Raw genomic sequence first — 12,242 nt, forward strand, 5'->3', positions numbered from 1 at the left:
AAGAGGAAACAAAAGGGAAAAGCAAATAAATGAACAAGGCAGCAAAAACGAGGAGAAAAACTCAATTAAAAGCACCGTTAATGAACAGCGAGAGAGAAGGGGCGGGGTGCACGTGTGTGTGAGTAACACAGCAGGACAGAGCACACAGAGGAACACACCACACACACTACTTTTATTTCAAACGGACCACAAAAACAGTATTATGGTTTTCTTGGCAAGAGAAAAAACATGTATAGATTTTTCATTTACAGTGCTCAGCATAAACGAGTAGACCCCGTTTTGAAAACTAATATTTTTCTACTTCTCATTGAGCAATATATGTTATATATATATATATATATATATATATATATGTGTGTGTGTGCATTTGAACAAAACAGATTTCAAGAGTTCACACTTAGATATTGGTTGAGGCTATTAGCGGGTTTGGCATGCTGTCCCAGGAAAGAACCGTGTTCGGAGATAATTGAGCCCAGGACTCCCGCCTGGTCAATTAGCATGAAAAGGGGGTCCGAGATCAGGTGGAGGAGGAAAAGGAGGAGATGGGGTGAAAGGGGGGATTCTTCCAAATTGAAGATAAGGCAGTAGGGTAAAATCAGTCAATTTATTGTAGGCTTGGATCAATCTGGTTTATCGCTGATTACAGATGAGAGACCAGCCGCGATCAATTATATCACACACTCCTCTCTAAATTAGTTTAGAAAACAGCACTTATTAAACAGATATATTTGTTAATTTTATTCACTAAATATCTTTAGAAATAGAAAGATAAAACATTTAAATTAATGAGAAATATTGCAAAAAAATATATACAAATTACAAAATCTCAACTAAATTTTTAATATTTTTTTGTTTCTCCTTATTTTTCCTACTTTTTAAAAACGTCCTTTAATATTTTCCCTAAGGTATACATTTTTGTACTACTAATTTTTAGACAGTTATCATGCGTTATTTTGTTAGATTAGCTCGAGTATTGGCTTCAGTACTGACTAATCTAATGTTCATGAAGAAATATAATATTGTCAAGCATTTAATTGAAACTTTTAATTTAATAAACATTTTTGATGCATGTACTCGAATATGCTGAGCACTGTTTAAGTAAAATCATGTCCATTAAAACATTCAGTGTAATTTATTTATTAATTTAACAGGGACAATGCTCATTAATAAACAGTGAGACTGTAAATAACCCAGAGTTAGCCATGGGGGCTAATTTTCCTCTGTTGCCAGTTTTAGTGAACTTCCTGCTGTAAATATATCAAAACTCAATTCTAGATGAGTAATATGCCTTGTTAAGGACTTCATTTAGACAACTTTAAAAGGCAATTTCCTCAATATTTGGACTTGTTTTTTTTACTTTTAACTCAGATTACTGATTTAGAAATAGTTGTATCTCTGCCGAATATTGTCCTACACTAATAAACACTTCAATGGAAGGCTTATTAAGTTTATTTATTTATTAATTATATATAATTATTTATCTATTAAGCAGAACTCCCAATTTCCCAAAACTGACACTTATGGCTGGTTTTGTGGTGCAGGGTCACAAATCTAAACAAAAATAAGCATGAAAAATCTGTAGTTTTCACCATCTCAAATCAACATTCTCAAAAGTCTAGACAGTGCAAACATTTTCAGAAAATGGGCTTCAAAGTTCATCACTGAGCTGTAGTTTATGATTAACCCGATCATTTTAAATCCCACTTCAGACCACACACCTTCAGTCCACTAGGTGGCGCCACAGAAACACACTTAAAGCCCAGAAACACGACATTTGGATGACTATACATCCGCTATGCTGGACGGTAAACTCTAGAAGGGATACAGCTGTGCATACACACATGAATACAGCATAATGTTTGTGATGCTGTACAACAATAATTCATATTTATATGTTACTCTCAGAATTTGGTTTAGGGTTGGGAATGGGCTAAACATTAATAAAAGGCAATATAATGGGTAATTTAACAAATAATATGAATAATAGTCTGTTTAATTGCTGTTTTAGGTTACTGTGAGGGTTGGGGTAGGGGCGGACGTTAATAAGATACAATTAATGGGTATTTTAATAAATAATATGAATAGTACTTGGTATAATTACTGTTTTTACATTACTGTGAGGGTTAGAGTAGGGGTAGAAGTTAATAAAACACAATTATTGTTAATAAAAACAGTTTTATGCTTAATAAAACAATCATTGGGCAATTTATTAAATAATTCTTGTTAACTTCCATCTGCAGCTGTATCCTTTCTAGCAATAACTGTGCTGGTCTTGTCTGGTTTAACAAGTCTGGAAGTGAGAAAGTGATTTCTCCCCGATTCCCAAAGTTTAATGCGTCCTCTGGGATTCAAATCCCTCAGGAAGCCCTTGAAGGAAAGTTATCGAGCTTGTAAACGCATTGATAAAAGCGTTCAGAATTAATCTGGACTCTACAATAGCTCTCATAAATAAACTGCTGTGTTCTTCCCAGACTGTGTCTCTACATTCCCAGGAATGGCTGGTTTCCTGTAGGCTCATCTTCCCGCCTGTTTCTGAAGCCCAGCCCACTCGCCGGAGCGAAGAGATGGAGGACAGGAAGCCCAGACCATCCCCCATCCCAGCATCAGCGGACCACTGTAAGAGGACACCAGAAGCCTTCTGTGCACTCACGCACAGACAGAAACGACACAGACACAGCCATAAAAAGATGTACACAAACCGAAACAGATGCACACGCACACACATAAACACAGAGACACAGACACAAACTGACACGGATGCAAATACAGATGCACACAAACACCACACATGCAAGGGTGGCACAATATCTCGTTTGAGCATCGGTATCGCAATGTGTGCATCCGCAATAGTCGCATCGCAGGCTTAGATTGTTTATTAAAGATTATAAAATAAAGACATTATTATTTTAAAATAATTTAAACAATGATGGGCATGTTAATGTTTGATTGTTCATTTCTAAACCTGAATACTGGTAGACTCTCCAGAAAACCATACAGCGCTGTTTGTTTCACTTTTATCTTTGCTCTGTTGTATTTCAAGAGTTCCCACTTAGATATGCTTGGCGTATAAAGCAGGTTTGGCATGCTGTCCCGGGAGATAACCCTGAGCTCGGAGATATTTGAGCCCAGGGCTCCCGCCCGGTCGATAAACATATCAGGAGATCCGAGATCAGGTAGGTCTCGAGAGCTCCCCCTTTAGAAAAGGGAGGAAAAGGAGGAGATGGGGTGGAAGGGGGGATTCTTCCAAACGAAGATAGAAACAGTAGGGAGAAAATGATCTATTTATAGTCAACTAGGATCACTCTGATTGGATTATTACTGATTACAGATGAGTGCTCAATCATATCACGTGCTCCTCTTGAAATTAGTTTATGAAACTTCACTTATGTCAGACTCCCTAGTTTTTCACGATTTTCTTTGTGATTTTTTTGCGATAAAAATGACTGATTTTGTTGTGATAATTCCCATAAATTTGCGGACAATTTTGCGATTACAAAATATATATCTTATTTACCATATTAGGTAGCCTAGTATCTGTATCTTCAAAACACAGACACACACACACACGCATCCTCCCCAAATACCTCCACGTTCCTCTTGTTTTTAATCCAAGCCCAAGAACACACATATGAACGGTTTCAAACTCTGCATATTCACAGCACTGAAATGGGAGCCTTCATATGTGTGTACATATCTTTTAGACAACTTGGGTTGTGTCACATATTTAACATTTAATTAATGCAACATCTGATTACTATAAAACTTTCATCCGTCATAAAAATAAATACTAAAACAAATGGGGTTCAGTTTTTTTGTGTGTGTGTGTTTTGACCTGCTGTTCAGGTTTTTACAGACAGAAATGTGTGAAGTTAAGTCAAAACTACAGCGCAATTAAAATTACACTGATTTCCTGAAATACATTTTTGGTAAAATACCCCACAAATAATGTTTTCCAACTCTCTGAAACTGACCCTTTTAGACTTTGATCCTAACTGTGGCGTTTTGGTGACTGTCGCTTTAAATTCAAATGAGATTGTGCTCTTTTCAGAAGAGGGCGGAGCTACAAATGCCTGTGTGTCAGCATAGTGGCAGATTCAAAAACAAGACTAACATCCTATGCTAATGAGGGAGAGATGGTCACTAGTGGGCGGGGCTTTCCCCCTCTGATGACAAAGGGAGAATGTCAATCAAATTGTTTCAGGAGACATTCACCCACTGCTGCCTCACAACTGTGTTTAAACCCCTTATAAAAGGGATTTTTGCATTATAGGCCTCCTTTAACCAAAAAAAGACTATACATTTCTTCAATTAATCTTTTGAATTAATGTAATTTTCCAGTAATTCAATTTGTTTGTTACTCAAGTGGAACAGCACATGCCTTTGCAATCTTAATCTAATAAAATATATTGATTTATTTATATATTGACATATTATTGATTTATTTTTCATTGATTTATTTATATACTGCGTTTACCTGCTTGTTCTTGTATTTCTTCAGGTATCGTGGAGACACCAGACACTCGGGGTTGATGTCGGTGGTGATGGGCTCGATGATCTGCGGATCGGGATTCATGTGTTGCATCTTCAGGAAGGACAGAATGTTCTGGACCTCCAGATTGTAGGAACTGTCCGCCATGGTCTTCCCTTTAGAGGCCAGACGGCAGGCGGCCATCCACTGAGCGTACTGCTTCTCCTGAAGCGCAGAGAAAAACAGAGCATCCTCTGAGTTACTGCTGTGCTTTACAATCTCTGCTGCAGCTCCAGCATATTCTCAATTACTTTGATTTCTGGAATGTTCCTTTTGCATTCCTTTTGTAAAACAGTCTAGTAATTGTGTTGTCTGCTTTTGTCAGCATAATGCATTTATTGTTTTAGGAAATTAAAAGGCCACTTTGACAACTTGGGAATTACAAAACTTTACTTTAGAAAGTGGGATATATAATTATTGTATTGTAATAATAATGATAATTATAATTATTAATATTATTATTATCATCATCATTTTTATTAAATAATTAAACAAATAAAAATGATAAACAAATAAAAATAATAATGTGACTCTGGACCAGAAAATAAATAAATAAATAAATAAATAAAGAGACCCAGGACCAGAAAATGAATAAATAAAGTGACCCAGGACAACAAAACAAACAAACAAACAAACAAATAACGTGACCCTAGACCACAAAATAAATAAACGAACAAATAAGTAAATAAAAATAATAATGTGATTCTAGAGCAAAAAAAAAAGAATGAATGAATGAATAAATGAATGAATGAATAAATAAATAAAGTGACCCTGGACCACAAAATCAACAAACAAATAAGTAAATAATGTGACCCTGAACCACAAAACAAACAAACAAACAAACAAACAAACAAATAAATAAATTAATGAAGAATGAACAAATGAACAAACAAATAAATAAATAAATAAATAATGTGACCCTGAACCACAAAACAAACAAACAAACAAACAAATAAATAAATTAATGAAGAATGAACAAATGAACAAACAAATAAATAAATAAATAAATAAATAAATAATGTGACCCTGAACCACAAAGTAAATAAACAAACAAATAAATAAATAAACTAATGGGATCCTGGACCAGAAAAAAAAAATGAATAAATGAATGAATAAAAGTGACCCTGGGCTACAAAATAAACAAACAAACAAATAAATAAATTATGTGACCCTGAACAGCAAAATAAATAAACAAACAAACAAATATACGAACGAACAAACAAACAAACAAATAAATAAAGTTAGCCTGGACCACAAAATAAACAAAAAAACAAACAAAAAACAAATAATGTGACTCTGGACCAGAAAAAAATGAATGAACGAATAAACGAATGAATGAACAAAGTGACCCTGAACAGCAAAATAAATAAACAAACAAACAAACAAACAAATTCATTCATTCATTCATTTTCTTTTCGGCTTAGTACCTTTTTTAATCTGGGGTTGCCACAGCGGAATGAACCGGCAACTTATCCAGCATATGTTTTACACAGCAGATGCCCTTTCAGCTGCAACCCAGAACTGGGAACCATCCATACACACTCATTCACACTCATACACTACGGACAATTTAGCTTACCCAATTCACCTGTACCGCATGTGTTTGGACCGTGGGGGAAACCGGAGCACCCGGAGGAAACCCACGCGAACGCAGGGACAACATGCAAACTCCACACAGAAATGCCAACTGACCAAGACGAGGCTTGAACCAGCGACCTTCTTGCTGTGAGGCGATTATGCTACCCACTGCGCCACCGTGATGCCTCAAACAAATACATCAATATAATAATGTGACCCTGGACTACAAAACAAATAATAAATAAATAAAGACCCTTGACCAAAAAAACAAAAGCTGAGTGGGGTCATATTCTGCATAATTACTGTATATAGAGCATGAAAAGTAACAGGTTGCTCCTTTTAATTAAAGCCAAGTGAAGAGGAGTTAATTGAGTCTAAAAGCACGTGTCACTGTCTCACTCACAGTATCACAGCGCAGCCAGATCTCATTCATGCCGTCTGCTACAGGAATCAGCAGCTTGATGTTGAATTTCTGCCCGGAGATGTTCACATCTGGCGTGACTTCACAGCCTGCGGAGAAACAGCGGATGAGCTTCAGTGTGTTTGTGCTGAAGGTGTTTGTGTTTGTGTGTGTGTGTACCTCTCAGGTTCATCTGGTGCGCTGGTGTGCTGTGCGCCTCCTCACGGCTCTTATAGCAGGAGATGGTGATGTCCTTAAACGTGCACCAGTACTGCTTATAACCCTTCAGAGTCAGCTTCTTTGGTCTGAAACGAAAGCAACAGTGGGCCAAATTAAAGAGGAATGACCTTCATTAGGGTCGTCCTCTTCTATACTCTCTTTTTCTCTCTCTACGCTATTTAGACTAATTCATTAAAAAACATGTCTGAAACATTAGCAAACAGCAACGGGTCATTTCTGTGCCACTTCTCCATCATTAGTTAGCAGTGGTGGACACAAATCAGACAAAAGTAAAAGTCCAGTTACCCTACTAAATGGGTACTAAATCTGAATGGGCCATTTGAATATGTGAATCATTTCTTGGACACTCACTCTGAACAGATCATTTGAATAAGTGAACCATTTACTAGAGACTCACTCTGAACAGATCATTTAAATGAGTGAATCATTTACTGGAGACTCACTCTGAACAGATCATTTGAAAAAGTGAATCATTTACTGGAGACTCATTCTAAACAGATCATTTGAATAAGTGAATTATTTACTGGACACTCACTCTGAACAGATCATTTGAATAAGTGAATCATTTACTGGACACTCACAATGAACAAATCATTTGAATGAGTGAATCATTTACTGGAGACTCACTCTGAATGGACCATTTGAATGAGTGAATCATTTACTGGAGACTCACTCTGAATGGACCATTTGAATGAGTGAATCATTTACTGGAGACTGACTCTAAATGGATCATTTGAATCAGTGTATAATTTACTGAAGACTCACTCAGAAAGCATCATTTTAACTTGTAAATCATTTACTGAAGACTCACTCAAAAAGGATCATTTGAATGAGTGAATCATTTACTGGAGACTTACTCCTAATGGATCATTTAAATAAGTGAGTCATTTACTGAATAATTACTCTGAAAGGATCATTTGAATGAGTGAATCATTTACAGGAGACTCACTCTGAAGGGATCCTTTAAATGATTGAATCATTTATTGGACACTTACTCTTAAAAGGTCATTTAAATGAGTGAATCATTTACTGGAATATCATCCTGAAAGGACACCCTGAAGACTCACTCTGAAAGGATCATTTAAATGAGTGAATCATTTACTGGTGACTCACTCTGAAAGGATCATTTTAACAAGTGATTAATTTACCAGAGAATCACTCTTAAAGGATCATTTGAAAGAGTGAATCATTTACTCATTTACTGGAGAATCACTCTTAAAGAATCATTTAAATGAGTGAATCATTTACTGAAGAATCACTCTTCAAGGATCATTTGAATGAGTGAATCATATATAGGACACTTTCGCTGTGTTCCATTGAGAAGGGTTCATCCCTATGCCCTAATCACTTCATAGGGTCCCTCTGAAAGGCTGCAGCTCTGCACAGTTTTGCTCCAACCCTGATCAAACTGTTTTTGATTAGGGTTGGAGCAAAACTGTGTAGATCTGCGGCCATCCAGGAATCGAGTTTAAGAACGAATGGATTATTTGAATCATTTACTGGAGACTCGCACTGAATGGATCATTTGAATCAGAGAATCACTTACAGGAAACTCACTGTGAACTGTGCATTTGAATTAGAGAGTTGTAGACTTGTTCATTAATGTCAGTCCAATTCACAAATGAATCGTTCAGTGCAATTTGTGACCCGATTGAACTGGTAAACTGATCAAATTAAACAGCACCATCTTATCTCTGAGCAGGTCACAACTTCTACCCTTCAAAATATCTTTTTACCCAGCTACATTTAGAAAATGTAGTAAAAATGTAAGTAAAAAAAATACAATATACTGTTTCGGATTGCAGTGAAGTAAAAAGTAGTGAAATATATTACAGTGTTATATTGGAAAGCAGTGAAGTAAAAATAAACATGATTAAATACAGATACTTAAAATATCTACTTAAGTAAAGTAGTGAAGTAAAAATACTCTGGTCAGTCCTACAGGTACAGTCCGGCCACTACAAACACTGCACTTCATTTTCTAGACACTATTTACATGCTACATACCCTAATACACGGACATTCTTTACAGGTTTAGTTTTTTGCTAGGCATACCAGAGCAAAAGGGAGAAATCTGAACTCACTTGAAGACTTTGACGTAGTCGGCCAGTTCAGGAATGGATGTGATGTCACCCTGAGAGCACAAAGAGCATCAATAAAGTTGTTTGCATAACACTGACAAAAATCTCATAAGCACAGGCCACAGAGCAGCTGCACCATGCTCACGTTACAGACGAGGAATCAGCTGATCGTAAGCCTTTCTTTTTTGTTACTACAGCGTATTTACTATGGTTTGCGGTCTCATCTCCTCAATCACTGCACTCAAAACCAGCTGATATGACTTATTTTATGCTGATCAAAAAAAAAATCTAACTATTGGGAGATTTTATTAATGTAAAATAAGTGCATAAAGCAAATCTAATCATTATTATTGTCATGGATTAATACTGTATATTAAATGCCTTTAAAGGATGAATGTCTTGAATATTTCATGTTAAGGTTGCACAATTTTGGGTGTCCCTGATCAAGTGATGTTTTATAAACAAATTTCAGGAGGAGCACGCGCAGAAGTTTCAGTATCAAATACGTCATTGACAATTATTCTATTATCAAATCAGTTCTTGACCAAACCCAGATATATACCAAAGCTGTCTTACCTGCAGCATCTTATGACTTTAGCATCCCTCCACCACCCCGTCACCTCACCTCTTAAATATTACAATCCCGGGGGGAGCGTTCTGGGGCCGGGCTAGATACTTCGCTCGAATCCCAATTCCTGTTTCCTGATAAGAGGAATAACTCGAGTTTGGGTGTCTTCCCCGAGCTCAGAGCCCTCTCCCCGGACAGCACGCCAAATACGCTTTATTCTGAAACTATTGCATGTGTGAACTCGTGAAATTTTGTGTTGAATTTTAAAATGTGGTTTAGAAAATGAATCTTTGCTGTGATTTATGTGGCGTCTGAAGCAAAAGCACTTTCATTTTAAACTTGTGTGATATTCATGCAACTTCTGGACGCCGCTGTGCTGTGACTATTGCTCAGTGAAGGTGCTATTGTTCGGGGAGTTTGTTTGTTTATTTTAACATCCTGATTTCCTTGTCTCTTGTATTTTATTAGCCTAAACAACCCGGTCCATCACGTTTTAGGGTCCCCTCGAAACATTTTTGTTGTGTTTTCTGCTATTTGAAAGTGTTGAGAAAAAGCTGATGTTTTCATAAACAGTTTGCATTGTAAGAAAATGCAGCAGGTTTTATTCATTTATTTGTGTTGTGTGAAAATGCAGCAGGTTTTTTAAAAATGTGTTTGCGTCGTGAGGATTTGCAGCACGTGAGCTTTCAGACGGACGAAGATCTTTTCCTAATTTGCTGGTGTTTTTAGTAATTGCACGTGTTTTCTTAAATTGCAGCACGTTAAGCTCTCTCGCCACCATAGAATTTTGTATTTGATAACAGAAACAAAGGTAAAACTCACAAACGTAAAATATAAACAAACAGTAGTTTTTTTTTTTTGCAAAGTCTATATGAAAAATAAATAAATAAATTAATAAATAAATTAATACATAAATAAAATAAAAAATACAAATCACAATTTTTCTTTATTTTATCATGACTATAATGTTGCCAGATTGGGCGGTTTCCTGCCCAATTGGGCGGTTTGAATTTGATTGTGCGGGTAATATAGCCGGGTTGACAAAATTTGGCCGGTTTTGAAACATAAATTTTATATGCAACTTATATTCAACAAAACATAAGTGTGTGCTCCGACTCCATTCAGTTACTAGTGACCAGTGCATAGCGCAAACCGTGTGGGTCCAGAGGTGAAGTATCAAAATCTGAGTCCCAGGACAAATCTGACTCCCCTTTGTGTGCACGCGCATCACCTGCAGCTAATTAAACTCACCACGGTTTATCATGACACTTTTGTCGATCACTTTTTTTCCACAATTGACAGCAAGAACAAACATAATCAAGTTCAAAAGAATTTAAAACGCTAAATAGGACGAATGTTTCCCCAATTTCGAAAGTAAAACCCATTCTAACATTACGTGAGAGGGGGGCAGGGTTTCGATGTAATCTGGTTATGCTGTGGTTCTGTGACTGCTGGTGTTGGATGCTGTGTGTTTTAAAATTACGACAGCTAAAGTAACTAGGTTAATTTCAATTTAAATAAATGATAAATAAATAAAATATTAATCTAATATTTTGTGCGTTTTGGAAGGTTTTGGACAGTTTTGGGGCTGGAAAAAGTCAGCTACATCTGGCAACACTGAATGTGGCTGCACTGATAAGAAGCTTGTATGCGTATGTGTGTGTATAATCAGACATGGTGGTATCATAGTATCATTCAAACGACAACCACTACACGACAACCTCAAAACATTATCAATTCTGAGTGTGCCTCACACAGGTGAGTGGGCTTGACAAACCACCTGTAGAAAACACACTATTTCATCTGACAAGTTAACGGACACTTGCACCAGACACTTTCTTACACCCTCCATATCTCTAAAATAAACACACAGATGTGGTTCACACAGGTGAGTGGGCTTGACAAACCACCTGTAGAAACACTTTTCTCCTTTCTCTTAGAAAATAAGCACAAACAGCTCCTAAGTATAACTAGTACTTCTTGTGTGTATTGCCTCTTGTTAAATCGCTGAACGCCTCCTCGATTGTAAGTCGCTTTGGACAAAGGCGTCTGCTAAATGACAGTGTAAATGTACATGGCAGGAGTGCTGAAAGTGTGTTGCCGCACCAGTGTGTTGGAGGTTTTTCCTCCTTCCAGAGTGATCTCCAGATCTGACAGAGCGGCGTCCACTTCATCCACCTCCTTCTCACTGTTGTTCATGTGATTGTCTGAAGACATGATAGACAGCTTGTTGATGTGGTACTGCAAAGAAGAAAACACGACCAAAATAAATCTACTGCAACACAATATAAGGTAGTGTAGGCCTGCATGATTAATGGCTTTTAAAGCACGCTGTGAAAAGGTGCGATGTTCAAATTGTGTAAGCTGCGATTGTGTCAAATATTACTATGGCGAGGGAGGAGAGCGCTTGCAGGCTAATTAAACGCTATAACTACTTAAAAAGCAGACAACTGTTACAGAAGAACCCAGGAGCCCCTATTTCACTATGGGGATAACGAAAGCTGTGAACTTACGTGCTTCTCTCTCTCTGTGCATGCGTGGACCTTTGACCTGCCTGTGTGAGTTAACGTTTACTCTGCTCTCTCGGCTGTATAGCAATTAAAGGATCCACACAAACGAGTGTTACTCTGCAGAGCGAGTTTTTTTAGAATGGAGAATCTTGGAGAATACAACTGCTGGACAGTTCAGGCCATAATCCTTTGAGCAGTGAAGATCACTGATTTTTACAGAAATCAGATCTTAAACGTGACAAATTTGTAATGGAAAGACAGTTTACAGGAATCCCAGGGGCTGACTGTCTGAAAATTAAACGTCCGTGTGCATTTGCCCCACTGCAGCACTGAACAG

At 37.1% G+C, this 12,242-nt stretch overlaps 1 protein-coding gene across 4 annotated transcripts in view; it reads right to left on the bottom strand.

Annotated features, from left to right (window-relative positions):
- Nucleotides 1-12,242, bottom strand: part of fermt2 (FERM domain containing kindlin 2) — an 88,848-nt gene that overhangs the window by 11,852 nt on the left and 64,754 nt on the right. For all 4 annotated transcript variants that reach the window (XM_056476452.1, XM_056476451.1, XM_056476450.1 and 1 more), the window contains 5 exons: nucleotides 11,502-11,636; nucleotides 8,831-8,880; nucleotides 6,687-6,811; nucleotides 6,510-6,616; nucleotides 4,475-4,693 (listed from right to left, as the gene is read on the bottom strand). In XM_056476452.1, the coding sequence (XP_056332427.1) occupies nucleotides 4,475-4,693; nucleotides 6,510-6,616; nucleotides 6,687-6,811; nucleotides 8,831-8,880; nucleotides 11,502-11,636 (636 nt within the window). The remainder of the gene's footprint in view (nucleotides 1-4,474; nucleotides 4,694-6,509; nucleotides 6,617-6,686; nucleotides 6,812-8,830; nucleotides 8,881-11,501; nucleotides 11,637-12,242) is intronic.

Source organism: Danio aesculapii, chromosome 17 (genome assembly GCF_903798145.1).
Source record: "Danio aesculapii chromosome 17, fDanAes4.1, whole genome shotgun sequence".
NCBI lineage: Eukaryota > Metazoa > Chordata > Actinopteri > Cypriniformes > Danionidae > Danio > Danio aesculapii.